A 26,545-nucleotide genomic window follows, 5' to 3' on the forward strand; every position below is an offset into this window, starting at 1 on the left:
ACTGTTTAAACCTGACACCGCTTTGCATCAGGCCGTGTGTGTTCCAGTGCCCACCCACACTACAGTACTGTATCAGCACTATGCTCTATCGCTCTCTCCCTCAGAACCTGTGCGTTCAGGCCAACCCTCGGTGGAGGGAGAAGTTTGACTTCAACAAGTATGAGAACTGGCTGGAGCCACTGAAGGTGGAGGTGTTTGTTAAGAGAGGCAGGAAGAGTAAGGAATCCTGGGGAATGTTAGTATGGCCTTYATTGTCTAATTGTTTGTTATCTTGACTGTTCTTTTAAATGGACATTGTTCAGCCGTGATATTGAAGGCTGATACCGTCTTGTGTGCAGGTTTGAGGTGGACCTGTCCAAGCTGCCAGTAAACACACAGCAGCTCTACACACAAGCCCTGGACCCAGGCAAAGGCAGGCTGATATTACTGGCCACCTTCAACCCCTGCAGTGAGGTCTCCATATCAGACATTAACAAACCTCCCCTGGAACAGCCAGACGAGAGGGACCAAATACTGGAGAAATATGTTAGTATCTTTAGGGAAATATTACTACTTATTCATGTCACTGTTGACATTTTACATGCTTGAATTAGTAAGTACAAGCAGACAAGTAAATACATTTCAAAAGCTATCTATACTAACTTGTGGAATACTAACTTGCGTTTATACATTTAACTAAGACTGATGGTATCATTTTACCTTTGCAGAGTTTGAAGAACTCTCACAAAAGTGTGAGGGAGGTTGGCTTCCTTCAAGTAAAGGTTTTCAATGCAACAGATCTCACATCAACTGATCTCAATGGTGATATATCACTCCACTTTTAACAATTCCCCTTTGAACTGGTGACTTTCTATGGCTGAGTCCATCTACAATTGCACACAAAATGTAACACAGCTTTGTTCTTTCTTTGCAGGGAAAAGTGATCCATTCTGTGTACTGGAGCTYGGGAACAGCAGGCTACAGACTCACACCATCTACAAAACACTCAGCCCTGAGTGGAACAAAGTCTTTACATTGTACATGCGTTTTTCCTTGGTCTTATAGTGTACTTTGTAAACATTAATGCAAATGAATGTATTCATTCAGATCTGGACTAACTAGTTATCTGTTGACAGCCCAATAAAGGACATCCATGATGTGTTGGAGCTGAAGGTCTTTGATGAAGATGGAGACAAAGCCCCAGACTTTTTGGGCAGAGTTGCCATTCCACTACTCTCTGTAAGTTGGGGATCCTTTGATTCATAATAGTTTATTCATTGACATTGACAAGTTGTAAAACATATCATGGGTCAGAGAGGAAGGAGCATCTTCACTAAATACTAATGTGGTGCAATTGATTGACATGCATTTTCTAACGCTGCAGGTTCAGAATGGACAGCAGGTCACCCGGCGGTTGAAGAATGAGAACTTGAGGGGTCCAGCCAAAGGTACCATCTCACTGGTGATGGAGGTCCACTATAACCCAGTAAGAACTCACTGGCTGATTCTAGCCAAGCTCATGCTCTTTGACAATTGACCCAATCATTTAACTTACTGATTCTATAATGATTTCTCCCATTGCATTGAGTTTCCTTTTCATTGGATATGTCTTTGACAATTTGTAATATCTTTCTCAGGTTAGAGCCGGCATCAAAACCTTCAAACCAAAAGAGGAGAAATTCATGGAGGACAATCAAAAATTCTCCAAAAAGGTTTGCCTTCGCAATGAATGTTAGGCATATAGAATCTAAAATTAATGATTTATACACATAGAGCATGGTAGATACAGTTTGTTGGATGAAGGAGTACTGGAACATGCTCCTTAAATCACAGAAACAAAGCTTCCATAGGCAAGCAGCACATTAGCTTTGATTGGTCATAGTCTAACTATTTGGCTCAAGACAACAAACCCGAAAAGCCACACAGCAGCAAATAAGGCCTTGAATAATCCTGATTTTGAATCATACACATGAAGCTTTTATCAAATCATGCTAGCTGCCATTTTGTTTGGATTATTTCCCATTAGGTCCTTGCCCAGAATATCTACAGAGTTCGAAAAATCACCATGGCAGTGCTGCATACGTTACAGTACATTAAAAGCTGTTTTCAGTGGGAGAGCACACAGCGGAGTATAATAGCCTTCCTGGTAAGTCATTGCCCCATGTTAATGAACTAGTTCCAAGCCTTGGGCTCTGCAATTGGTGTATCCTATTTCACTGCAGCACTATTTGAACACTTTCTTCTGTTCATCTGCGGTAGATGAGAGACCAGTACAATATGTTCAGGTATAGGCCTACTTAGATTCTTGTTACTGTTTCTCAGTCACATGCTCCCAAGAATTGACACGGCTAGTCTTTATCTCCATTCTGAATTTGAAAGTAAAGTACAAGCTGTGCTATATCCTTTAATTCAAACCCCACTTGGCTTCCTTCAGTGTTCTTCTGGCACTAGGGCTTTATGTGAAGGCCTTGGGTCTGGCTGTTTGGTCATCTGACTTCTTAGCTAAGCTCTCTCCTCCTGGGGACGGTGTCCTCTGTGTGGAGGAGTAGTGACAGTTGGCCTGGGAGATTTGAACCTTGTTTAAATGTCTCTGTCTAGCTGTTTTAATGAGGCATTGTGATCTAATACCCTAAGCTGAAATAATCTTAATTTCACCCTGTGAATCTCTCAACTTAAAGCACATGTAATGTCATCATGAATCAAGTCAGGGTGAGGAAGCGGTCACAGACAGGGTGTGTGAAGATTCCTTTCTTCACAGCCTTCATTCCTCTCTATGTTCTGTTTCGGGGCGACGTGTATTTCATACCTGGTGTATTCTATAAGCTCTGCTCACTGATCCTCAAGTGGATATCCCCTCAGGCAATGGCCAGTCTCACGGTATCAGTACAGGTATGGACACAGACAGACAAGGAGACAGACTGGCAGACAGGAAGCTAGTGTGTGCAGGCAGATAGACAAAGACTGGGAGGGAGAAAGGCAGGTAGTCAGCCATGCAGGCGGGCAGGAGAACAGGCAGTCAGGAAAGCAGGAGTGTAGGCCGGCTGACAGGTGACAGGTCAGCGGTATAGGGCCATCTCCTGGCACCCATCTAAAATGAGATGCTGTGCAGGCCACCAGAGTGTGGTAGTCTTTCTTTTTCACTTCTACTACACCTGCTGTTCAAGACCAGCCCACAAATAGGAGAACTGGGGAGGGAAAAACAGGGATTACTCTGGCATACCTCTGCCAGAAATATGTACATTATTTTATTACTGTGGGAAAAATCGATCTAAATATGTATACTTTAAGTAGATAGATGTTTTGTTGATTTAGTATGAGCATAGTGCTCCTGTTGAAAGTAAGGAAATGTTTTCTGTGTGTTGTCTTATCTTCATTGTGAGGAAGATGGACAGTTTGGTACCCAGGCAGTTCTATTTAGAGACAGACACACTGCAATAGAGCAGTCTGGCTATCTGCAGTCCACTGAGCCCTATGGCTTCCTCTGGAATGAGGTGTGCTTCCCAAAGCGCTGGTGTCAAAGGTGTCTGAGACTTGCCTGAGGAGAGAGTGAATCAGCCTGCTGATAAATAAGTAGTGTTTATCACCCACTCACCAGCAGATAGAGTTAGACCGGAGAAAAGTTCTGATTTCTAATCAGGCATCTCATCCACAACACCTCACTGCATGATGAGCAGCAACAATCATAGCCTGAATATGGCCTTCGGATCGACAGTCAAAGAGAACTCCTGGGTGTGAGTAAAAACACAGACAGACAAAATCCTTGCCATGTGAGACGAGAGGGCAGCCGAGGGGCCTTGACAGCCATTACAAGCCCTGTGGCATACCACTACACACGCTAGTGCCCTGGCCCTCTGCGGGTCAGCGACAGCAGAGCCACACTAGGGCCACTCCTCCTCACAACAAGTCCTCATTTGCAATTAAGTTTGTGTTTGGAGCCGTCTGAAGCAGCATGCCACCGTGTGCCTTAATGAAAGCAGCTCCCTCTCCTATATTTATATCTTTAGGCACTGGTAATAAGGTAACTGATTCAGACACTGACAGATGGCCTCTGCTTGCCTCTCAGATGTGCATAATTAGAATACTGTCTGCTCTTTTCTACAGCAGCACTCTGCCTCTGCTTCTGCTGCTTCTCAGAATATGCTGCTAGGAACGGCTGCAGTGTTGGCTCAGCCTTTAATATACATTACAATACATTATTTATCAGCCAGCTAGACCATTCCTGCTGTTTTACTCCATATGCATCCTGTAATGCATTACCGCTGATGTGGTTTCATCCTAGGACTGTGGGATCCTTCGCTAGTGCCTTACCAGGAAGCCTTAGCCACCAAGCTGCTGTAAGTCCCATAGGCTAATGCTCTGACCTGCTCACAACATGCAGTATACATTGCTGCTCAGATGAAGCAGTCAATTCAGGGAATGTGGATCTTCATGTGTGCGTTATAAAATACCTTTTGGTATGTGTGAAGTATTTTTAGTTTGTATGAGAGATTTGTCTGACAAAAAGTACACTGCAATCTAATCTCCCATGAGCTGCATTGGCAATGTTTTGCCCTGTAGGTCTACATCAGGTCTGGTCTATGTTAACAGAGGGAAGTATGGAGAATGTTAGAATTTTGTATAAACTTCTCAGGCACATAACTTTTCCCTGTGGCAATCAGATAAGTATGTATTCTGAGTAAATTGGGTATATAATGTACTCAGTTTTGAAATCAAGATTGATGGCTCATCAGGCATTCTGCTGCCATAGAGTATTATAATGCGAAGAGGAAGCCTTGAAAGAATGCAAACTTCTGCAGCACTGTAATTTTTTGCAAGGCTGGAGGTTACTGATTCTGATTGCGTAATCTCCTTTGTAAGTGAAGTTATACCTTGGATTTTCCACCCATAGGTGACATTCTAATTAGGTCATGTTAAAATAATCTTTCTCACACATTAATTTTTTTTCTCCTGCAAAGCCTCATAAACCTCCTCATCAGTGAACAGAAATGCAAACAAGAAATGTATATATTTTCAGTGCTTGTTTATGCTACAGTAATGAGCTTAGGAAGTGCCTTTTTCTAAAGTTTGACAACAACGGCATGTCCCCTTCTTCTGAGAGAGAGAGCGTGACAGCTAAAATCTTCATCAAATAACTCCCTTTTAAATGTGCTTCTCCCCAACACTGAGCTAGATGAATGTGCTATACATCAGCAGCAACTGCAGAGAGAGGGGTCACCCAGAGTTCTTTCCTGCAGACATTTCCAGTGCCTGTAGAGGGAGCTATAGCACTGCTGAACTATGTAGTGGAGAGCCTGATGGGAGATCGCTTACTGTTCCCAACTAGAATCCTTCATGGGAAAATACTGTGAAAGTGAAATCCTCCATTCTGTGGATCCGCTGGACCAACAGAACAGAAGTTTCTCAAACATACTAAATGAGCATGTATTAGCCGGCCATATTAATCTGTTTCAGAAGTTTAAAGTTGAGAACAATTTTGATTTAGATGAAATGGATGTAAGTATAAAAATGAAAAGGGGGTCATTTACACTTGAAAGCTGATTTTGAGCTTTGCTGTCATTAGAGCGCTTTAAGTATTTAGGTAGAATTAATATTTTAACATATGAGCTAGTCTCGTCTGTCAGGAGTTCTGACTAGAAAGAAACCTGTATACCTTATGAGATTATTTGAACCATTTTCTTTTTGACACTGCCAGGTAGCAACTGMTTTAGACATCATTTGACAGCCTGTGAAATGCTGATTGCCTCACATCACAGAATGTAAAGATGGTATTTGATGAATGTTTGATGCGATGCAGCTGTAAACACAGTTGGCAGCTTCCAAGGCTGCTTTTTTGGGCTGATAGACTCCTTGTCTCCCAGATGAGAGCAGGARAGGGTCAGATCTGGATCCAGTGGTCCCGGGGGACCACCTGTGAGGTGTCGCTGCACCCGCCCCCCTCCGCGGCGGCCGGGGCTATTACCCAGAATACCAGGACGGCCAGGATCAAAGGCATAATCAGCGCTGTTATAATTATTCTATTTAACACAGTCCCCCAAAATGACATGTTTGGTGAGCACTGATCTGCCCCGTTTTGGTTTACTGCAATGCAGTAATGCAGTATGTATGACCAGAAGAGTGTGAMAGGAGTGTAAAGTCAAACTGCGTAAGTGCCTGAGAAACTTCCTCTTGTTCCTTTCTCTGCATCTGCTTTCTTTCTGTTTAAAAAGTTGGAGGACTGTGTGTGGCTCGGCTGGCTGGCCTTAAAGGAGTGGGTTCTTGCAGTCTCAGGGGGTTACACTCTTAAACTCTATGGCTGTGGGAGTTCTCACAGAGTTTGCAGTGGGAATYTGGCAGGGAGGGAGAGGGAGACAGCCCTTGATGGTGATGTGTGTGCATGATTTAGAAAGTAGTCTGAGATGTATTAATTATTAAAGAATAGGATATTAGTATCTGGAAACATTAAGCGATGCCTTCTTTAAAAAAGAAAAATCAGTATTGTTGTTATTGAGTCGCCATAGTGGATTGCAGTGTGTCAGTTGACAGGTCTTGGGGCTAGCTGGTAACTGTAACCTTGAGACGCTTCCTCCTATAATACAGAGAGCCTTTCTCTGGCAGACAGTTGTCCTCTTTCAATTAGAGCGCTAAAATAACATATTTCCTTCAAAATAATAAACATTATATTCAAGTTTATTGGCTTGTATTGTTTATTGGCTTGTATTGTGAAATATATTCATTTTCATTAACTTTTTGAAATATGATAAAGTGGCATGAAAGAGGATAAACAAGCCAGATGATGTTGCTATGATTAACACTGCAGCCCTCTGTGTTGGTGCATCCGCCGTGGTGCTTTGTCTCTGTGTCTGTAGCGGTTTTACAGTCCGGTCCAAAATTATTGGCACCCTTAGCAAAAAAAGAATGTATAAATAAATAATACAAATACTGATGCTCTATGCTCAAGAAAATTAATAATACAATTGCTCTGAGAAATGTCTTCTCTCAAAAAGATAGGGGTAGAATTATTAGCACCCCTGTTTTCAATACCTGACCTTGCGAGGATAACTACACTGAGGCTTTTTCTAAAATGATTTATCAGATTGGGGAACACACTGGGAGGGATCTTAGACCATTCCTCCATACAGAATCTTTCCAGATCCTTGATATCCTTTGTATGTGTTTATGGACTGCCCTGTTTAATTCAAACCACAGGTTTTCAATGGGGTTGAAGTCCGGAGGCTGAGATGGCCATTGCAAAATGTTGAATTTTGTGGTCAATTAACATTTTGGGGGGGATTTTGATGTGTGCTTGGGGTTATTGTCTTGCTGAAAGATCTACTTGCAGCCAAGTTTCAGCCTCCTGGCCGAGGCAACCATATTTTTGGCATACATGTCCTGGTACTGGGTAAAGGTCATGATGTCGTTGACCTTAAAAAGGGCCTCAGGACCAGTGGAAGCAAACATCAAAGCTCCAACACCATATTTTACAGTAATTATGGGGCTATTTTCTGCATATAAAACTTTATTTTGACGCAAAACCCACCACTGCTGTTCATGGCCAAAGAGCTTTATTTTCATGTCATCCTACCATAGCACCAGTTCCAATCCAAGTGCCAACGCCATTTAGCAAACTCCAGGCGTTTACATTTGTTGAATGACATGAAAATAGAGCTCTTTGGCCCTGTGGTGTGTGCTGTATCATAATGACTGCCTCTAACACGCTCACCACCTTCCCAGTCACAGAGGACACACCTCCCCAGGCGGCTGCTGCAGAGCCTGCGACCTGACCGCCCCTGTGTGTTGCTGTGACTGGGCAGGATTCGGCCCCGGCGCGCTAATGTGTCTGTGAGTCGAGCTGACAGGGAGGGAAGGGAAATAGAGTCCACGCCACTCCCTCCCTCCCCACCTCCTCGGGGGGAAAAGGCTCGCATGGCGGATCTGTCACCCAGGAGGTCGTTCAGTGTTAACGCTCCCGACACGGATTAAACACTTGTGGCCAGTGCTGGAGCTTGGGGTCGGAGTGGCCACCACTGACAGGCACCACAGGGCCCCTGCTGACCACCCTGGTCCAACCCTGGTCCAGCCTCACTCCACCCTGCCTCCAGATATGCTCCAGCCTTGGCATGTGTCAGACAGGCAGGGAGACAACGGCCAGCACCGGTCTTGCAAAGAAATGCTAATGCCCTGCCTAGCGCTGCTGATCTTCTCTTGTCTTCCCTTCCCTTTGATAAAGAGCCCACTATTACTACTGTACCCTAGTACTGGCACCTAACTAGCCGCAGAATTTTCTTAGCTAACATGAATTGATTTGGAAACCTTCAATTTCCTTGTTTATTCATCATTATTCAGATAAACTAAATTAGATTCATAAATATTAAATTCATTTCCAGAGTAGTTGTTGGAATTTGATTCAAATTGATGGAGTTTAGATATGAATTTATTGTTAGATTTACTGTTGTTCCATGGCATACATTACTTAAAAGCCACTGTAGTAAGTAAAACAAGGGTTCCTTTAAAAAAATATATATATGGCCATGGATTATCAGAAACTCTTCTATGTATACCAATGGTTTATTTGTGTGAACTGTGTATACATTCTTTTGTGGAGCTTCTACAGCTGATATGGTCATGCTCAAGAGGGAGATGAGATTTCCCCTTTATCGCTCTCAGTAGAATGCAGCATCTCTCTCTTTTCTCTCCCTCTTTTTCTCTCTCGCTCTCCCTAGTCGATAAGACTTGAGCTGAGCATATTTGAAATATTTATTCAGCGTTAGCTCCGAGCACCATGGCTGCCCACACACTCTACCTGCCCTGCAGAGAAATCTTATCTGTGCTTCCTCTCTGCCTCCGACACCCCCTGAAAGCCTGTCCCCMTATTGGCCCGAGCTCACCACAAATTACATGTCTAATTTCTCTGCGTTTACAGATGCTTTAAAGCCTGCCGCCGACTAGCGTCCCCAACATCAGCCCTCAGCTAGACTCTCTGTTCCAGCCTGGCTGAAAAAAAGGCCTGCGTGAGCCGAGCATCCACTGGTGCCTTTGATTCATTATTAATCTCTTTTTTTTGTATTTTAATTTGAGGAAGCAATGCAGATTACTCCCACTGCCCTTGATTTCACCCAGAAAAGTACATCTATATCACGTTTATCCCCCGTTTACATTTTGGTATTTTGTACCGTCCCAAGAGCATGCATGGCATGCGCGCCACACACACACACACACACCACACACACACACAACACACACACACCCACCAACACACAACACACACACACACCACACACACACACACACACACACACACACACACACACACACACACACACACACACACACACACACACACACACACACACACACACACACACACACACACCCACCCCTGGAGCCTGTAGTCAGCCTTGTTAAACTTATTCAGTATGTTCATGTAATCTGGCATCCATCCACATCCCCACTGACTGACCCCATAATGCTGGTTGGCTTTCTTCTCTCCTCTCTCTGCTTGTTTTTCTCTTAGACAGTAGCTTTCCAAGCCAACCACAATATATGAGATGAACACAGAAGAGATAAAATTTTCCCATTAGAGCTGTTTTACAGTAGTATTGTATTGTATTTGTAATTACTGTGTCTCTTTATGCATGCTTAATGTCCGGTTAATGAGTGATACGCTATTGGTAATAATTGCTATAAATTGTAGGATTAAATATAATTCTCTATATCATCACATTTCATTAGTTGGCATATCAGTATATACTGTGGTATATGTTTACATGAAGCTGTGTAGAGTGCGGGTTTGGCAGACCTCCTGTCTAGTGTTAAGTCTGTCAGTCAGTGTCTGGTTGGTAGACTGGCCTCTCTCCCATTAATCAATTTGCAGGATGGTAGAAACTCTTGGAGAGGGCATCTTTGTCCTTTTGTTCCTGCTGCGGTCCTTCTCCCCTCTTGGGAGAGTGTGGGTGGTGTAGCTGCCATGCTTGCTCAGCTTTAAGAGTTATTTTATTCACACTTTTAATCGCTGAGTGCTTTATTATTAGGTGCTGGATTGTGCTGGCCAGGGGATCTGCATGAGAAGGCGCAGAATGCATTTACTGGAATCATATTAATGGCACTATAAAACAAATCTGTCAGCCTGTTGTTAACCCCGCTGGCAGAGTGGCGCTGCCCAGGGTCGGTCCTTCTCCAGGCGCTTACAGGTGGCTAAGGAGAGTACATCTCCATCACCTACTCCACCGCGCGCTAATAGTTTTATTAATTCATTATTTTCCCCCTAGACACCATATGCATTATCATGCAGGCATTTTTCAGCTAAATGGTGTTTGTCAAGGGAGGTTTCCTACATTAAAGACACTCCTCCCAGACATACTAACACTTGTTCAATTACAAGTCATTCATTATCCATTTCTGCTGTGTGGAAACGTACCTTTCAGGTAGATCATTAATTATTAGCTTCCCTGCTTTCTGTTTGTTGCTTTATGTCCTTTTGGTGAAATAAATGACTGCTTTACCGCCCATGTAACATATTAGTGTTGTAGTATTTTGGACATTAAGGTTCCTGTTGTCATGTGTAATTTGTAGCGGGATAAAAAAAAATACGGTAGGAAGGCTCTCAAGACTGAAATGAAATATAGCCCAACTTTGAGGCCAATTAAAAGGTGGATTATTTTCAATATAAATTTACACTTAAGCCTGACAGGTTGCACTTTGTCCACACTGTCCTTTAATCACTCACGCTTGGCGCTAATAAAACATAAACCACTTAGCGGGGAATTAGTTCCATCTCCATTTCACAGAAGCAGCAGAGAATGTGAGGAGACAGGAGAAAAATATACCTCTGCTCATTAATGAGGGATATCTGCCGGCTAAGAGGCAGCTCTGTGTGCCTGAGCGAAGGAATCCGAGAGGCTTTCCCAGATGTTCACAGTAAAATTTGTATTAGTGTTTAAAAACCGAGAGGGAGGAATTGAGAAGATATTTCTGACAGTTTTGGTTTATACCCTCATTTAGGCGCTCAGTTTATACAAAAGGCATTGTATTTCTCTAGGCTTTTATCTTGTCCACCAAGCCAGAGCGCGGTGAGCTGAAATTTGCATTAGTGGCCGATTATGAATACCTGTGACAGATTCTCTCTGCCGGCTCCCTGGGAGGAAATGAATTGGCTCCCTCTGTTGACTCGCACAGGAAGACAGAGACCAGGCAATTAGACTTTAGTGGTTTATGTAGCAGCTTTTGCAGGGAGGGCAAGGGGGTTCAACATTCCTGCTGGGCTCATGTCAGTTTCCAGGCAAATTTTATTCCTTTCTTTTTATTTTAAAGGGAAAACTCTGGATATGACAGTCTACCTGTCTGCCAGCCTGCTGAATTCCTGTGGGTTGAAAACAGTGTCGCTTTAGAATAGCCTCATGCGAATAGAGGTGACAACATATGACGTAGGTTATTCATAACCTAAAGGAGACATTTTGAAGCTACCTCCACACATCATGCATATTCATTTTTTTACCTTTAGGTTTTCCCACCAGTGTTAGTTGTCGCTGCATAATTCAACTAATTTGTTGTGGAGAAATTACAGTAACGTATTGTTCATATTAGGTCTTCACATCTTGGTTATCCCACCGTGTTTCTGCTTGTTCCTACACTTCACATTACTCAGATATTATTGAACGAAGCCTAGGGCTGTGAGGTACCCAGTGTTTACAGCATTACTCATGGTTCACGTTTCCCTGGTGGCAGTTTGAATCCATTGAACCTAGGCCTTGTGTGGCAGTAGGTAGACTGCCCCAGAGCCAGTAGGGCTGGAAACAGGCTGATATGACAAGACCAGTCTGCTGTTTACAGGGCTCAAATGGAGGCCTGAAGGCCCCACCGGTTCACATCCTGTCTCAGGACTAAGTCAAACATATTTTTACTGTAACAAGCCCCCAGCAGTCCACACTCAGACTGCACAGCATGCTATTGTAGTGAGCTATTGGAGTACAGGCATCCCAATTCTCATTTCATTGGGTGTTCTAAGTTACTAGGTTTGTTTTCTTTCAGCCTTTTGGTTAAGTTCCTCCTCTCATGAAGACAAAGTTTAAGAAAAGAGGAGTTTTTGAACCTTTCAAAGATTAAATAGTATTTTATCCCCAGGTGGTAAGGGTAGGCACCCACACAGCTTCAAGTTCCTTGGAGTCCACATCACCAACAAACTATTATGGTCCAAATACACCAAGACAGTCGTGAAGAGGGAGACTGAAAAGTTTTGGTATGGTCCCCAGATCCTCAAAAAGTTATACAGCTGCACCATCAAGAGCATCCTGACTGGTTGCATCACCGCCTGGTATGGCAACTGCTCGGCATCCAACCGTAAGGCGCTACAGAGGATAGTGCGTACAGCCCAGTACATCACTGGGGCCCAGCTTCCTGCCATCCAGGACCTCTATACCAGGTGGTGTCAGAGGAAGGCCCTAAAAATTGTAAAAGACTCCAGCCACACAAGTCATAGACTGTTCTCTCTGCTACCGCACGGAAAGCAGTACGGGAGTACCACGTCTAGGTCCAAAAGGCTGCTTAACAGCTTCTGCCCCCAAGCCATAAGACTGCTGAACAACTAATCAAATGGCTACCCGGACTATTTGCATAGACCCCCTTTTTTTACGCTGCTGCTACTCGCTGTTTATTATCTATGCATAGTCACTTTACCCCTATCTACAGTACATGTACATATTACTTATTACTCGACTAACCGGTACCCCCGCACATTGACTCGGTATCAATACCGAGTCAATAATATCAGTATATAGCCACGTTATTTTATTGTGTTACTTTTTTAAACTTTAGTTTATTTAGTATTTTTATGACTCTTATTTTCTTAACTGCATAGTTGGTTAAAGGCTTGTAAGTAAGAATATCATGGTAAGGTCTACACGCGCATGTGACAAATAAAATTTGATTTGATTTGATTTATAGAATGGCGTATAGCCATTACAAAAGAAAAAAATGCCAGAAATGGGTAACGCCAAGTGTTACACAGTAATAGATTTAGACTAAACTTGGAGGACTTTTTTATTTCTTCACGTCAACTGGCTAGTGCGCTCCTCCTTACACATAGTGGATAATTCCAGCTAGAGCCAGACTCATTAGGCTGTCACTAAATGGGTTTAAATGCAGCCGTCCAATTAGTGCTCTGCTGTGAAGTGCAGTGGGTGTTGTTCGCTGTTCTTAGCGCCGCTCCTTTACAGAATTATGAGGGATTACTCATTCAGTGTGATCCATCTTATTTCTACCAGGGGTCTTGGCTTTTCTCACTATCATCGCTGTGGAGAGGTAAACGTTGCAAATGCTTCTCCAGTTGCCATATGCGCCTTGTCACAGTCAGACAGCCCAAATGCTTCCCAATCTAAGAGGGTTAGATATGCTGTATAAGAGACAGCCTACCCTTGTCAGACTTTCTGTTCTGCAGAAAGGGACACTGCCAGCACATGTTATCTCTGTAAATAAATTGGATTTTGGAATATTAAAAATCCTTCCCAAAGGTCTCTTACTTCCCAGCCACTAAGAGGGGGCTCTGATGCTGTATAGCAGTGATCATCAACTAAATTCAGCCGCAGGACGATTTTTTTCTTGAGCGGATGGTCAGGGGACCAGAACATAATTACAAATCATTTGTAGACTGCAAATTGACCACAAGAAGCCCAAACAGATATAATATTTGACTAAAACATAATATTTCAAACCTTGCTTACATTTGTATATGATCACATATATCTCTCTGTTATGCGTGGGAATATCTTGAAGCCGATTTGATGGTGTTTTTACAGTCTTTTATGTCCAACAATGAAAAAAACATTGTGCTCAGAAAACTCTGGCCGCCAGTTGGGGTACCCTGCTGTATAGTGTAGTGGCGTAGCTTTGCAGTCTGCTGTGTTGTTCATGTGGCTTGGGTGGTGGGTAAACCCATTGTTTGTTTTGAGTGGTGAATGCTGGGATGTGGGAGGAGGACATTGTGTCCGTGACGTCTGGGCTTGAGTTCTGGCCCATGTTGTATGAGGGCAGTGCCACCCGCCGTGCTGTATCCGTGTTGTTCATGAGTCTCACCCTCTCCCACCCTGTCCTTCCTGTCCTTCCAGATCTTCATAGTGACGGTGTGGGCCTGGGAGCTCTTCATGCTGCCTCTCTTCCTGCTGCTGCTCATTGGCTGGAACTACTTCCAGATCACCACAGAGAGGATCAGCAGCAATCAGGACCTGGTGAGTGTCTCCTATACTGTACTGTACTCCATACAGCTCTGGTCTATACTACACATGTCACAGCAGCTCTTCATGTTTCTCCTGGCCCACTCACCGGTCAGGAGAATGCAGAGCTGAGCACCAACTCCCTCTGCTAGACTCTGTCACCCTCAGAACATAGACTTGCACTCCCACTACCTGAATTGAACTGCCCGCAATGCCCTACAATAATCAAGAGTTATCATGACACAAGGTGCAGACACCGGAGGCAGATGGTTGGAGTCTTACAATATTTAATAATCCAATAGGGTAAGGCAAGAGAATGGTCGTGGACAGGCAAAAAGGTCTACACCAGTTCAGAGTTCAAAAGGTACCGAAGGGCAGGCAGAATCAAGGTCAGGGCAGGCAGGATGATCAGGCAGGCGGGAAAGTAGTCCAGAGTCAGGCAGGGGTCAAAACTGGGAAGACTATCAAAAAGAGAATAGAAAAGGAGAACAGGAAAAACACGCTGGTTGACTTGACAAACATACAAGACGAACTGGCACAGAGAGACAGGAAACACAGGGATAAATACACTGGGGAAAATAAGCGACACCTGGAAGGGGTGGAGACAATCACAGGGACAGGTGAAACAGATCAGGGCGTGACAAGAGTATGCTGTTACCATCATTTTTGCAAAGTATTAGCTGAATGTTTTATTTTACCATGTTTACCATGTTGATACCAATACAGTATTATTTCAGCATACAACATTGTATTGATGTTGTGTAGATACTGTTGTAGACAAAGTGCATTGAGTACATTCTCAAGATGGCACGGCTATCTCCTCTGTATCAAAGCCTAGGTTATGGAAATCAAGTCTCCTCTAGCCATGTCTGTAAAGGTTAATGCTGTTCACACTTCTCAATGCCCTCCAATTTCACTGTGTTGTAAGCCATCTCGACGGCCGGGGCCTTGGCCTGCAAACATCCCCTCCCTGCAGCAACGTCCCCATCCCCAACCCTAGCCCACTGATTGTGTTTGAGGCTGCTGGCAAAGATGCAGTCCCCGGGAAATGTTAAAGCCTGGATTCACCCTCATATCCAGTGTGGAGCCTCTTTCACCTCTCTGTGACCCTGTGCCCGGCAGTAACACAACCCTGTTCCCAGGCAATGTCACAGTGTGCACCATGCAGGGGTCAGGGATGACTTGATGTAAAGGGATCTAGGCAACAGCATCCAAATTAAATGTTTTTTTCCTCTTTCTGTTTTTCTGTTGTGTTTATGTTGTGAAGAAATTAGATTGCTTTGCTGTGACAGTGCTCTTGTGAGGAAGGCCCTCTTTCACCTCTCCTTTTGTGTGAGGTCACCCCTGTGATGCCGTCTCTATGGAAACAGGCCTCTCCCAATAGGGGTATATGTACTAGAGCAGAATTTCATTACTAGGTGTTTGTTCAAAATGCTCCAGTGCCCGCATGTGTCCCTGTCCATTTGAAAACACACTACCTCTCTCCATTCTCTTGTAGGTGAACATGAACATGACCGATGATGAGGAGGAAGATGAGAAGGTATTTTATTTCCTTTATTTTGGACTATTCTATAGTATATTCTGTATGCCAGTTGTACAAGTTCTAGTTGGGACTTTTGCATAGTTTCACTGGAAATCCTTGTCTTTACCCAAGAATAGAACATTTCATGCATTCAAAATAGACAGAATGTAGGTAAACAGTAATAGCATGTGAACAAACACATTTCCTTCAGCACCTGCAGTCTATTTCATTGAGTATTCAGTATCACTACAAATGTGCTCTGCCGCAGTGTCCCAGCCCTTTTAAACTCCAAATCTGCGTTAGACTGCATCATTAATTGAAGTTTGTCTGTCATTGGAGATATTAGCAGCAAGTGAAGATTTTCTCACTAGACTTTTCTAAATGGGATGGTTACTATGAGATTAACCTTTTCCCTACAATAACAACTGAGGCTAAGAGCATGTACTTACTGTTCTATCAAGATTATCAGTCGCTTAAATAATTGGATCTCTATATTCATAATGAGGCCTTATTTATAATTTTTCATCTGAACTTGATAATACCAAAACAATTATTTTAATGCCTGTCCACCAGTGGAGGTTCAATTTATTCCATTCCAGCCATTACAATGAGCCCATCCTCCTATAGCCTCCACTGCTGCCCACACCAAAAGAAGAAGACAAAAGTGTCATGTCTTCTCCTCCTTGTTCCTCTTATCTAGACATTTCCCTTCATTTTAGTTAGGAGAGGCAAGAGTTAATGGGATGTGTATTATTGCTTTATGGTGGAGAAGTGGGGAAGTGTGGAGCTGCTGCAAAGCCTCCAAGCAATGACCCCTCTGCAGTGCGTCTGGGCCAAGGAATCATATCCATAATGTGCTTAATATATTCTGTTGTGATGACCGGGGGCTACCATCATCTACGGAGAGGAACACCCTCTGCTAAAAAACAGGCCTGTCCTCCAAATCCTGTCTGAAAGCACAGGCTAATTCGTGGTATGTGTGCATACACATAATACAGCTTACGCTTAGTTGCACTGCGTTTGTAATCATAGCTTAGAAAAGATAACCCAGTCCCCAAACAAATAGTAATGATATGACAAGTGTGTGTTTGTATGAATAGTGAATGAGGATGTACTGCTTTTGTTGCTTTTAATACTTCTACTACTGAATAGGATCATTAGTAGCAGGTCTTTATAATTTCACTCAACCTCAACGATTTGGCTTTTTTGTATTTTTATTCTGTTTGTTTTCTCCTTTAGATTAAAAAATAAGTATGTTTTTAAAAAGCAGGGAGTAGATTTTTCCAAATACATGTCCATGTGTTGTGGAGCTCAGTGTAACGGCTTAAACCAAATCATTCTTGTTCCTTGAAGTCCTCTCTGAAAGGTTTAACGTGAGCCCACTAAGCCCATTCACACTCTGTGAAAATGAAATATCTGCTTTCATTGACTAATTAAGAAGTTGCCTGTGTTTGTTTTAAGATGTCAGCTTTAATTTAAAGTGGCTTATTTGAAAGTCGTGTTATGGTTTTGCTGTCACTTAAATGTGATATCATGCAGACAGACCAAGCAATGTAGCTTTACACTTCATATCAAAGTGCTCTTTCAAACTATTTGGGGTTAAAGAGTGATCAGTGTTAAATTTCATGACTTCAAACGCACAATTTTTTTCTTGTAGTCCTTTCGCTAAGAAGTGAATAAAGGCTATTCCCTCTGAGAAGGTTACCATTGCCACTCAAATGTTTTTTTCCCTGTTTTCCCCTGGAGGAAGGAGATATGTAAACTTCCGATAGAGCAGTTGGAATGTGAGAGCATGACGTTAAAGAGAGACGAAAGGCCTGGCTACGTTACATCAGGATAATACACAACAGATCTCTCTCTGTGAACAAATCTGTCCTCAGGGAAAAAGACAGCTTACAAATGATGTGTGGCCAAAGTGACTTCCCTTTGGCCTTAGGTATCAATTGTGTAGATGGACAATATTTATTAAATAACATTAAAAAAACTAGAAAAGCAAAACAAGCCCATAGATCTCCACCACAATGAACAGAGAAGATAAAACAGGTCTTCTATGGCCTCTGGCTGGTATGGCTGGTACAGGGTAAATAGGGGGGAGTGTTGCTCCTCAAGCACTGCCCAGGGGAGCAGGGGGTTGGGTAGGTGGGTTGAGGGGGTTGAGGGGGTGACAGACTGAGCTGAAGGGGTGCTTTCCCTTACCCCCTCAGACCCTAGTCACCACTGGGTCACCTTCAGCACACCAGCCAGACAGACTGCTGATGTCATAGTCAGTGATGTGCATTATGGGAGGTATGTAACACGTACTGCCTCTGGGAGCTGCTCACTCCTCACACGTTTGTTTGTGTATCCATTTGTTTGTTAGCTCATTTTAATATCATAAAAGAATCCATGTCAAAATCACAGGTGTTTTACATTAAGATTAACGTTTCTCTTCTTTGTGGAATAAGTCACTAGAAAATATTCAGTCAAGCTTTGAATGAATATTCAAATTTGATTCCATTTATTCAAATTAAAGCAATGTTAAATGAACTTTTTTCAGCAGTTTATTATGCCCCACATGCCTGTGAAACCACATTTTCTATTTACCTTTGTGCAAGAGATCAAATCTGTTCCCTTTAAAAGGTATAGCTTTTACAATTTTATCTGAAATGAGAATATGATTTGACACAGGTTTCCTAATCAGTACACATTTATGATTTATGTGGTCCATCCCCACCAGTATACCCATCCCTTTCACTTCAAAGGAAGCCATTTTATTTATTTTTGTTTACCAGCAGCACAGAACAATTTTGTAGGCGGTTAAAAGGGAAAATGAACGAAGATAAATAATATCATCAAATGAGTGATGTAGTAAAGGACTTCCAATGTTCATCACTAAGGAGATGGAGGACTTCAAGGGAGATGAAAGGTGATAATCATGAGAGCGTATTGATGCATACTTTAAAGTACATATCATTTGGATAATTTTTTTTCAAATGAAACCTCAATTATTATTATTATTATTATTGTTTATTTTTCTTCGCCTAAGTCATCTTTGCCTACATCTACCTTGTGCACACAGTCCTATCTGTTCTAAATAAGAGTTCATATCAGATTTTATCAGATTTGAATCCTAATTCATGTTTAGGGGGTCTTAATCAATTTTAGATAGGCTCAGATTCCCTTTCATATCTCTAACTGATGAGGCTCCATATCCAGTGAGCTCTCATTTCCCCGTGCGCAGCTCTCTGTCCATCAGGAGCACACAGACATGGATCTTAATGGCTTTTAGCAAGCACAAACAGTTTCCTCTGCTGTGACTCAGAGCTCAGGAGAAAGAGCTAAATTAACACCTAATGTGAAGTAAATTATATGCATTCTGCATTCACATTAGACTGAGGTTGGAGTTTTTTTTTGTCTCGCTGCAGACAGTGTCTCTTCTATTAAACAATGATACATAGGATGATACGCTTCAGTACTATCCTTCCCTCTTTTGTATGACACTATGGGATAGTAATCTCTTCTATAGGAAAATAGGCTACAGTATATCCCTCCCTCTCTATTGTATCATACTATGGGATAATAATCTCTTCATGGATCTCTGAGAGAGCATATTTGAGATATTTCCAGCGGCCTGGTGGGAATTGCTCTCTTCCTGTGGTTGTTGTGGAGGAGACTGGGGACTGACAGTGGGGAGTCTCGCTGCTCTGTGCTGCCTGGCGGACAGCGTGTTTTCCCAGGGGCTGCCTCATGAGACTCTGATAAAAGCATTCTGTCTGGACACTGTCACTGAGACCAGGCTGTGGCTGGAACTGCCTTCTAACACAAACATATAGACATCCTCAAGCCTCCTGTTAGACTCCATCAGATACCTCCCCTCTCTCTCCCTCGCTCTTCTCTGTCATCATTCCTGTCATTATGTCCTCCTTTTGATGTGAGTCTTCTCAGCCCTCTTTAGCTTGCATTACTGGTGTTATCATCTCCAGCCTCTCCTTCTGGAAAGCTTCCCAGCGCTGCTTCTCCTCTGCTGTTAGCAGCACTCATCTGATCATGTCTAATTCAACTCAAGACAAGCCTGAGAATGTCCCAAAAAAATCCCCCCACACTGAAATTGACTGACACCTTCCCATACCATGTCCATCTGGTCTATATAAGATGTCTCCGTCATATCACAGCTTTTGCACGATGATATTTATGTATCAATATAAAATGAACACTATAACACTATATATACACTTTGTTGGTGATGAAGGTGGACATTGCCGTAGTCCATTCACATGATATGAGAGTTGTATATGAGTGAGAATACATCCAATGATTACAACCCTGCGCTCTGGGGTGGCTGAGCCACTTCTCCCTCACACACACAGAGAGGTGTGAGGACAGACCGACAAACAGACAGAGTATAGAGGTGGGTGGGATAGCACAGGCAGAACAAGTCCAAACCCGCTCTATGGAGACTTGTGGGATTGGACTCCCTTACAAGTTGCACCATACATCCTCTGTCTGCTCTTCCTGTCTGGGTCATCTGGCCTGCTGCCTGATTACTGATGGCCATTTTATGTCTTTCTCATCCTCCAGTTAATCTGTGATTTAGATGTAGAGTACTTCCATTGTTTGTGGCAGACAAAAGTGGAAATCTCAGTCATCCTCATGACAGGTTTTCAACATTGAATCTGCCTCATTTTCAAAAGCATAGTCTGAAGAGACATAGTTTGCTCATTATAGGCTATTCAATAGATCAATTACTCATGATAGCACAGCAGAGATAAACTGGGCTTTGTCTGCTTCCTCAAACAATTGACATACAGCACAGTAGACCTCATCAGTGCCTTTGTATTTTTAGGAATCAGGGAAAAAGGGACTGATGGACAAAATCCATATGGTCCAAGAGATTGTCATCACTGTCCAAAGCATTTTGGATGAAATTGCATGCATCGGGGAAAGAGTCAAGAAGTAAGTTTTACATTTAAAGTTTTGGAAATGTTTCATAACACATTACAGTATACTGGAGTTCAATATTCTCTGTAACAGTGGGTGTATACGGCTTTGGCTAGCAACTACATTATTGATTGTGCAGTATCTTGTATCCTCTTAGTCATAATGATATTCTGACTTTATTTGATGTAATATTTCATCCACAGCACATTCAACTGGTCTGTGCCCTTCCTGTCCTGCCTGGCCTGCTTGGTTCTCTTTGTGGCAACAGCAACTTTATACTACATCCCACTGCGCTACATTATCTTGATATGGGGTAAGTCAAATATACACCATTATTTGAATAATACATACTGTATTTTGGAATGGATAGCTTCCCCTTCTGCCAAACATTGTTGTAAAAAGACAATTACAGGGAATAGCACTTATATCCATTATCATTATAACATGTTCTTCATTGAAGTCATTTGAACATTCAGCCATCCTCACATCTCTGTAATGCCCAGAGCTCAGGCTGCTAGCTCCAGAGGCCCATTGTGCTCAGAGCTCACTCAGTGGGGGATGTAAGCAGACCAGTCTGAGGCTAGGCTCAGGGTCTGTGAGAAAACAAAGCCGAGCGGCAAGGTAGAGAGCATCATGCTGTATATAAAACAGGATGTCCTTGGGCAGTGTAGGCTCCTGGTGTAAACCCTCATTATCTGCTCCAGTCCTACAGAGGAAGACAGTCGTCTCAGCGGTCAGAGGGAAACAGACACTCCTCCTCCAGCTGTTAGCCCACAACTAACTGTACTTCCACACTGCCTCCAACACAATCAATACCAAAATCATATCAAACAACAGCACTGATACACTCTCCTGACTCCCCAGTTAACCCCCATCTCTGGTTGTAACGCAAGCCTTTCATGTAGTCTGCACACATTTAGGTCCTTAGGTTCTTTGTGTACACGTCGAGGTAAGCGCTGTAGCTAGCAGTGAATATATGGTCTCATTAGAACCTAGAGGTATCTGTTTGCTTTCTAGAAAGTGTGTGGAATGCAACCAAATGGGTGGAAATAACAGTATTGAAAATTAGATAAAGAATAAACCTATATGAATGGAAACATAAGAAATGTTTTGGTTGTTTGACTGATATGAAAAGGTGGTTGGGGGTGGAGTGGTGATAGGGGGAAGGGAGGTTGGTAATCTCTGCTCCGGGCTTTAGTACTGTATGTGTCCAAGGGGACCTGAGTCGCCCTTGGACACGGACTGAAATGTATGTTCTGCAGTCAGCCACCAGGCTCTGTTCAAAAGCTCTGATGGATCTTTGTGCTACTGTGCACCTGCTGCCTGCATTACAGCATTCTCTGTACTGTTGAGCTGCCAACATACAGTACCAGTCAAAAGTTTGGACATGCCTACAGTACTCATTCAAGGGTTTTTCTTTATTTTGACTATTTTCTACATTGTAGAATAATAGTGAAGACATCAAAACTATGAAATAACACATGGAATAATGTTGTAACCAAAGAATTGTTAAACAAATCTAAATATATTTTAGATTTTAGATTCTTCAAAGTAGCCACCCTTTGCCTTGATGACAGCTTTGCACACTCTTGCCATTCTCTCAACCAGCTTCACCTGGAATGCTTTCCCAACAATCTTGAAGGAGTTCCCACATATGCTGAGCACTTGTTGGCTGCTTTTCCTACACTCTGCGGTCCAACACATCCCATACCATATCAATTGGGTTGAGGTGGGGTGATTGTGGAGGCAGGTCTTCTGATGCAGCATTCCATCACTCACCTTCTTGGTCAAATAGCCTTTACACAGCCTGGAGGTGTGTTGGGTCATTGTCCTGTTGAATAACAAATGATAGTCCCACTAAGCGCAAACCAGATGGGATGGCGTATCACTGCAGAATGCTGTGGTAGCCATTCTGGTTAAGTGTGCCTTGAATTCTAAATAAATCACAGACATTGTCACCAGCAAAGCACCTCCACACCATCACACCTCTTCCTCCATGCTTCCCGGTGAGAACCACACATGCAGAGATCATCCATTCACCTACTCTGCGTCTCACAAAGACACAGCGTTTGGAACCTAAAATCAAAATTTTGGAGTCATCAGACCAAAGGACATATTTCCACCAGTCTAATGTCCATTGCTCGTGTTTCTTGGCCCAAGCAAGTCTGTTCTTCTTATTGGTGTCCTTTAGTAGTGTTTTTTTTGCAGCAATTCGACCATGAAGGCCTGATTCACGCAGTCTCCTCTGAACAGTTGATGTTGAGATGTGTCTGTTACTGGAACTCTGAAGTATTTATTTGGGCTGCAATCTGAGGTGCAGTTAACTCTAATGAACTTATTCTCTGCAGCAGAGGTAACTCTGGGTCTTCCTTAGCTGTGGCGGTCCTCATGAGGGCCAGTTTCATCATATCGCTTGATGGTTTTTGCAACTGCACTTGAAGAAACTTTCGAAGTTGTTGAAACTTTCTGCATTGACTGACATTCATGTCTTAAAGTAATGATGGACTGTGATTCCCTTTGCTTATTTGAGCTGTTCTTGAAATAATATGGAGTTGGTCTTTTGCCAAATCGGGCTATCATCTGTATACCACCCCTACCTTGTCACAACACAACTGATTGGCTCAAACGCATTAAGAAGGAAATAAATTCCACAGATTTACTTTTTACAAGGCACACCTGTTAATTGAAATGCATTCCCATTGACTACCTCATGAATTTGGTTGAGAGAATGCCAAGAGTGTTCAAAGCTGTCATCAAGGCAAAGGGTGGCTACTTTGAAGTATCTCAAATATAAAAATAAAAAAATTTAACACTTTTTTGGTTACTTCATGATTCCATATGTGCTATTTCATTGTTTTGACGTTTTCGCTATTATTCTGCAATGTAGGAAATAGTAAAATAAAGAAAAACCCTTGAATGAGTAGGTGTGTCCAAACTTTTGACTGGTACTGTATACACGACATATACAAAAGTATGTGGACACCCTTTTGAATTGGTCAATTTCAGCCACAACTGTTGCGGACAGGTGTATAAAATCAAGCACACCGCCATGCAATCTCCATAGACAAACATTGACAGTAGAATGGCCTTACTGAAGAGCTCAGTGACTTTCAATGTGGCACCGTCATAGGATGCCACCTTTCCAACAAGTCAGTTCGTCAAATTTCTGTCCTGCTAGAGCTGCCCCGGTCAACTGTAAGTGCTGTTATTGTGAAGTGGAAACGTCTAGTAGCAACAACGGCTTAGCCACGAAGTGGTAGGCCACACAAGCTCACAGAACAGGACCGGCGAGTGCTGAAGCGCATAGCGTGTAGAAATCGTCTGTCCTCGGTTCCAACACTCACTACCGAGTTCCAAACGACCTCTGGAAGCAACATCAGCACAAGAACTGTTCGTCGGGAAATTGTTTTCCATGGCCGAGCAGCCGCCCACAAGCCTAAGATCACCATGCGCAATGCCAAGCGTCAGCTAGAGTTATTGTCAAGCTTGCCACCAATGGACTCTGGAGCAGTGGAAAAATGTTCTCTGGAGTGAGAATCACGCTTCACCATCTGGCAGTCTGACGGACGAATCTGGGTTTGGTGGATACTAGGAGAACGCTACCTGCCCGAATGCATAGTGCCAACTGTAAAGTTTGGTGGAGGAGGAATACTGGTCTGGGGCTGTTTTTCATGGTTCGGGCCCCTTAATTCAAGTGAACAGAGATCTTAACGCTACAGCATACAATTACATTCTAGACGATTATGTGATTCCAACTTTGTGGCAACAGTTTGAGGAAGGCCGTTTCCTGTTTCAGCATGACAATGCCCCTGTGCACAAAGCGAGGTCCATACAGAAATGGTTTGTCCAGATCGGTGTGGCCTGCACAGAGCCCTGACCTCAACCCCATCGAACACTTTTGGAATGAACTGGAACGCTGACTGCGAGCCAAGCCTAATCGCCCAACATCAGTGCTTGTTGTGGCTGAATGGAAGCAAGTCCCAGCAGCAATGTTCCAACATATAGTGGATAGCCTTCCTAAGAAGAGTGCAGGCTGTTATAGCAGCAAAGGGTGGACCAACTCCATATTAATGCCCATGACTTTGGAATGAGATGTTCGATGAGCAGGTGTCCACATACTTTTGATCATGTAGTGTATTTTTATGATGATACATATCAATGCCCTGTCCATACAACCCCACCATCTTATTGATATACAGATTCAATTTAGTTCCTGGTGATCAATTTAATACCATCACAAGGTGCAATTTCTCATACAGCGGTGAAAGAGCTAGGGATGGGGTCGCAAGATTGTTTTCTCCTTGTAAAAATATGCAGGTCTCGATGACACCTTTATTTATTAATGTGTCCTTGTTTTCACAGGCGTTAACAAATTTACCAAAAAGCTACGCAGCCCGTATGCCATTGACAATAATGAAATACTGGATTTCCTCAAGAGGGTGCCTTCTGATGTTCAAAAGGTAAGGGTTCAATTTCACATACACATAGAGGGAGGGAATTCCCTGAAGATATCTGCATTATTTGCTCTAACAGTATTCTCAAGTGTTGGGGAAATATATCCTCTGGCTTTGTTTGATTATTAATGAACTCACGCGTTTAAAGCACCCCTGGCCCAATTATTTCTGGCGGTGGTTTGATTCAGTCGCCCCGTTGCCTGGATGGGGTCTGCTCTGATCTGTCCTCCGCCATATCGCTCCAGCCTTGTCCCTGATTAGCAGTTTTGTCTCTGTGATAAAAGCGCTGTGGCGACGGGGCCTGTGATTGGCCAGGGGCCGGCGGAGGGCCCCTGACGTCTGTGGCTGGTGTGACCAGCTCTGTGTCAGCTTAGACACTCTGACGTGGCCCCCGCCACATCAGGGTGGGGGAGTCAATTAATGTAGTCGTGAGACCTGGCCATCCTGCTGGCTGCCATATGTGATCATATATTAGCCATGGCTGATATGTCATTTGCCGTTACATCACAGGGCTGGTAGCAGATAGCTGCCAGGGCAGGGTGCTGTCGGGGTACGTGGTACTGGGTGTTCATACTGTTCTCTCTCTGTTCTGTTCTCTCACTGAGAGAGGCTGAGTGTGGGCAGGAAACGGAGCAGCAAACAGTGCCTTCCTCTCCCAGGTACAGTACTCCACAAACAGTATTCAGCTAGGATACGTGACTGTCTGGATCTAGAAAGACAATGAACCCCAGTCTCTTTCTCCACTGCCCCCTTGATGTTGTCACTCTGAGAGTTATTGCCAAATGTTCAGTGATGTTGGAGAGAAGCCTATGTGATTTTTTTGGCTGAGTAAGTTGGCAAAACAACAAGATGAATACATTTAGTTTTGCCATATTTTATGTCTCACATCTTTTATGTGACACATTGTTAAAGTTTTAAAAATGACTCCATTGGGACAATACTTTTTAGTCTAGTTTACAGATGAACTATGTCATGGATGATGGGTACATAACAAAACAAAACATTCATAATGACTCATCAGTAGGTAAAGTTTTGTGAATAATAATCTGCTGAACAAGACAAACACAAGAACCATAACAATAGTTATTACCTTAGAACTCCAACCCTTAGATAGGCCGAGGTATGGACACAGTCTAGCCATATTACAAAGGCTGGAAACAGGCTCCTGTCTCACAGCAAAATTACTTGGCAATTAGTGCCTGTGCAAATCTACAAAGCCCCCCCAAACCGGGACTTCTGACAGGAGCTTGTCTGTCCTGAAATAAGAAGCATCTGTTAGTTCTAACAGTTTCATGTTCTGATGCAGACGGCAGTCACTTTGTTCCCTCATTCATTCCATCTCCCATTCTAATAATCAGGGGTTGGTAATTAGTATGGATTCTCTACCTTGATTCAACAGAACCATGTTATTGTTGAAGCAACAACAAAAATGCTTTTGAAAGCATTTTTTCTTCAAACTTCATTTTGTCAAGTTTCTAAATCTTTTTCCAACT

At 43.0% G+C, this 26,545-nt stretch overlaps 1 protein-coding gene across 6 annotated transcripts in view; it reads left to right on the top strand.

Moving 5' to 3' along the window:
• mctp2a (multiple C2 domains, transmembrane 2a) overlaps positions 1-26,545 on the top strand; it is a 919,923-nt gene that overhangs the window by 16,126 nt on the left and 877,252 nt on the right. For 4 of the 6 annotated variants that reach the window (XM_023971091.2, XM_023971093.2, XM_023971094.2 and 1 more), the window contains 13 exons: positions 105-235; positions 339-525; positions 708-801; positions 914-1,016; positions 1,116-1,218; positions 1,364-1,465; positions 1,617-1,691; positions 2,006-2,125; positions 14,055-14,174; positions 15,658-15,699; positions 20,504-20,613; positions 20,802-20,911; positions 24,961-25,058. In XM_023971091.2, coding sequence (XP_023826859.1) covers positions 105-235; positions 339-525; positions 708-801; positions 914-1,016; positions 1,116-1,218; positions 1,364-1,465; positions 1,617-1,691; positions 2,006-2,125; positions 14,055-14,174; positions 15,658-15,699; positions 20,504-20,613; positions 20,802-20,911; positions 24,961-25,058 — 1,395 coding nt within the window. The remainder of the gene's footprint in view (positions 1-104; positions 236-338; positions 526-707; positions 802-913; positions 1,017-1,115; positions 1,219-1,363; positions 1,466-1,616; positions 1,692-2,005; positions 2,126-14,054; positions 14,175-15,657; positions 15,700-20,503; positions 20,614-20,801; positions 20,912-24,960; positions 25,059-26,545) is intronic. The other 2 variants (XR_011474194.1, XM_023971097.2) reach the window with 1 other exon arrangement.

This window comes from Salvelinus sp. IW2-2015, linkage group LG26 (assembly GCF_002910315.2).
Source record: "Salvelinus sp. IW2-2015 linkage group LG26, ASM291031v2, whole genome shotgun sequence".
NCBI lineage: Eukaryota > Metazoa > Chordata > Actinopteri > Salmoniformes > Salmonidae > Salvelinus > Salvelinus sp. IW2-2015.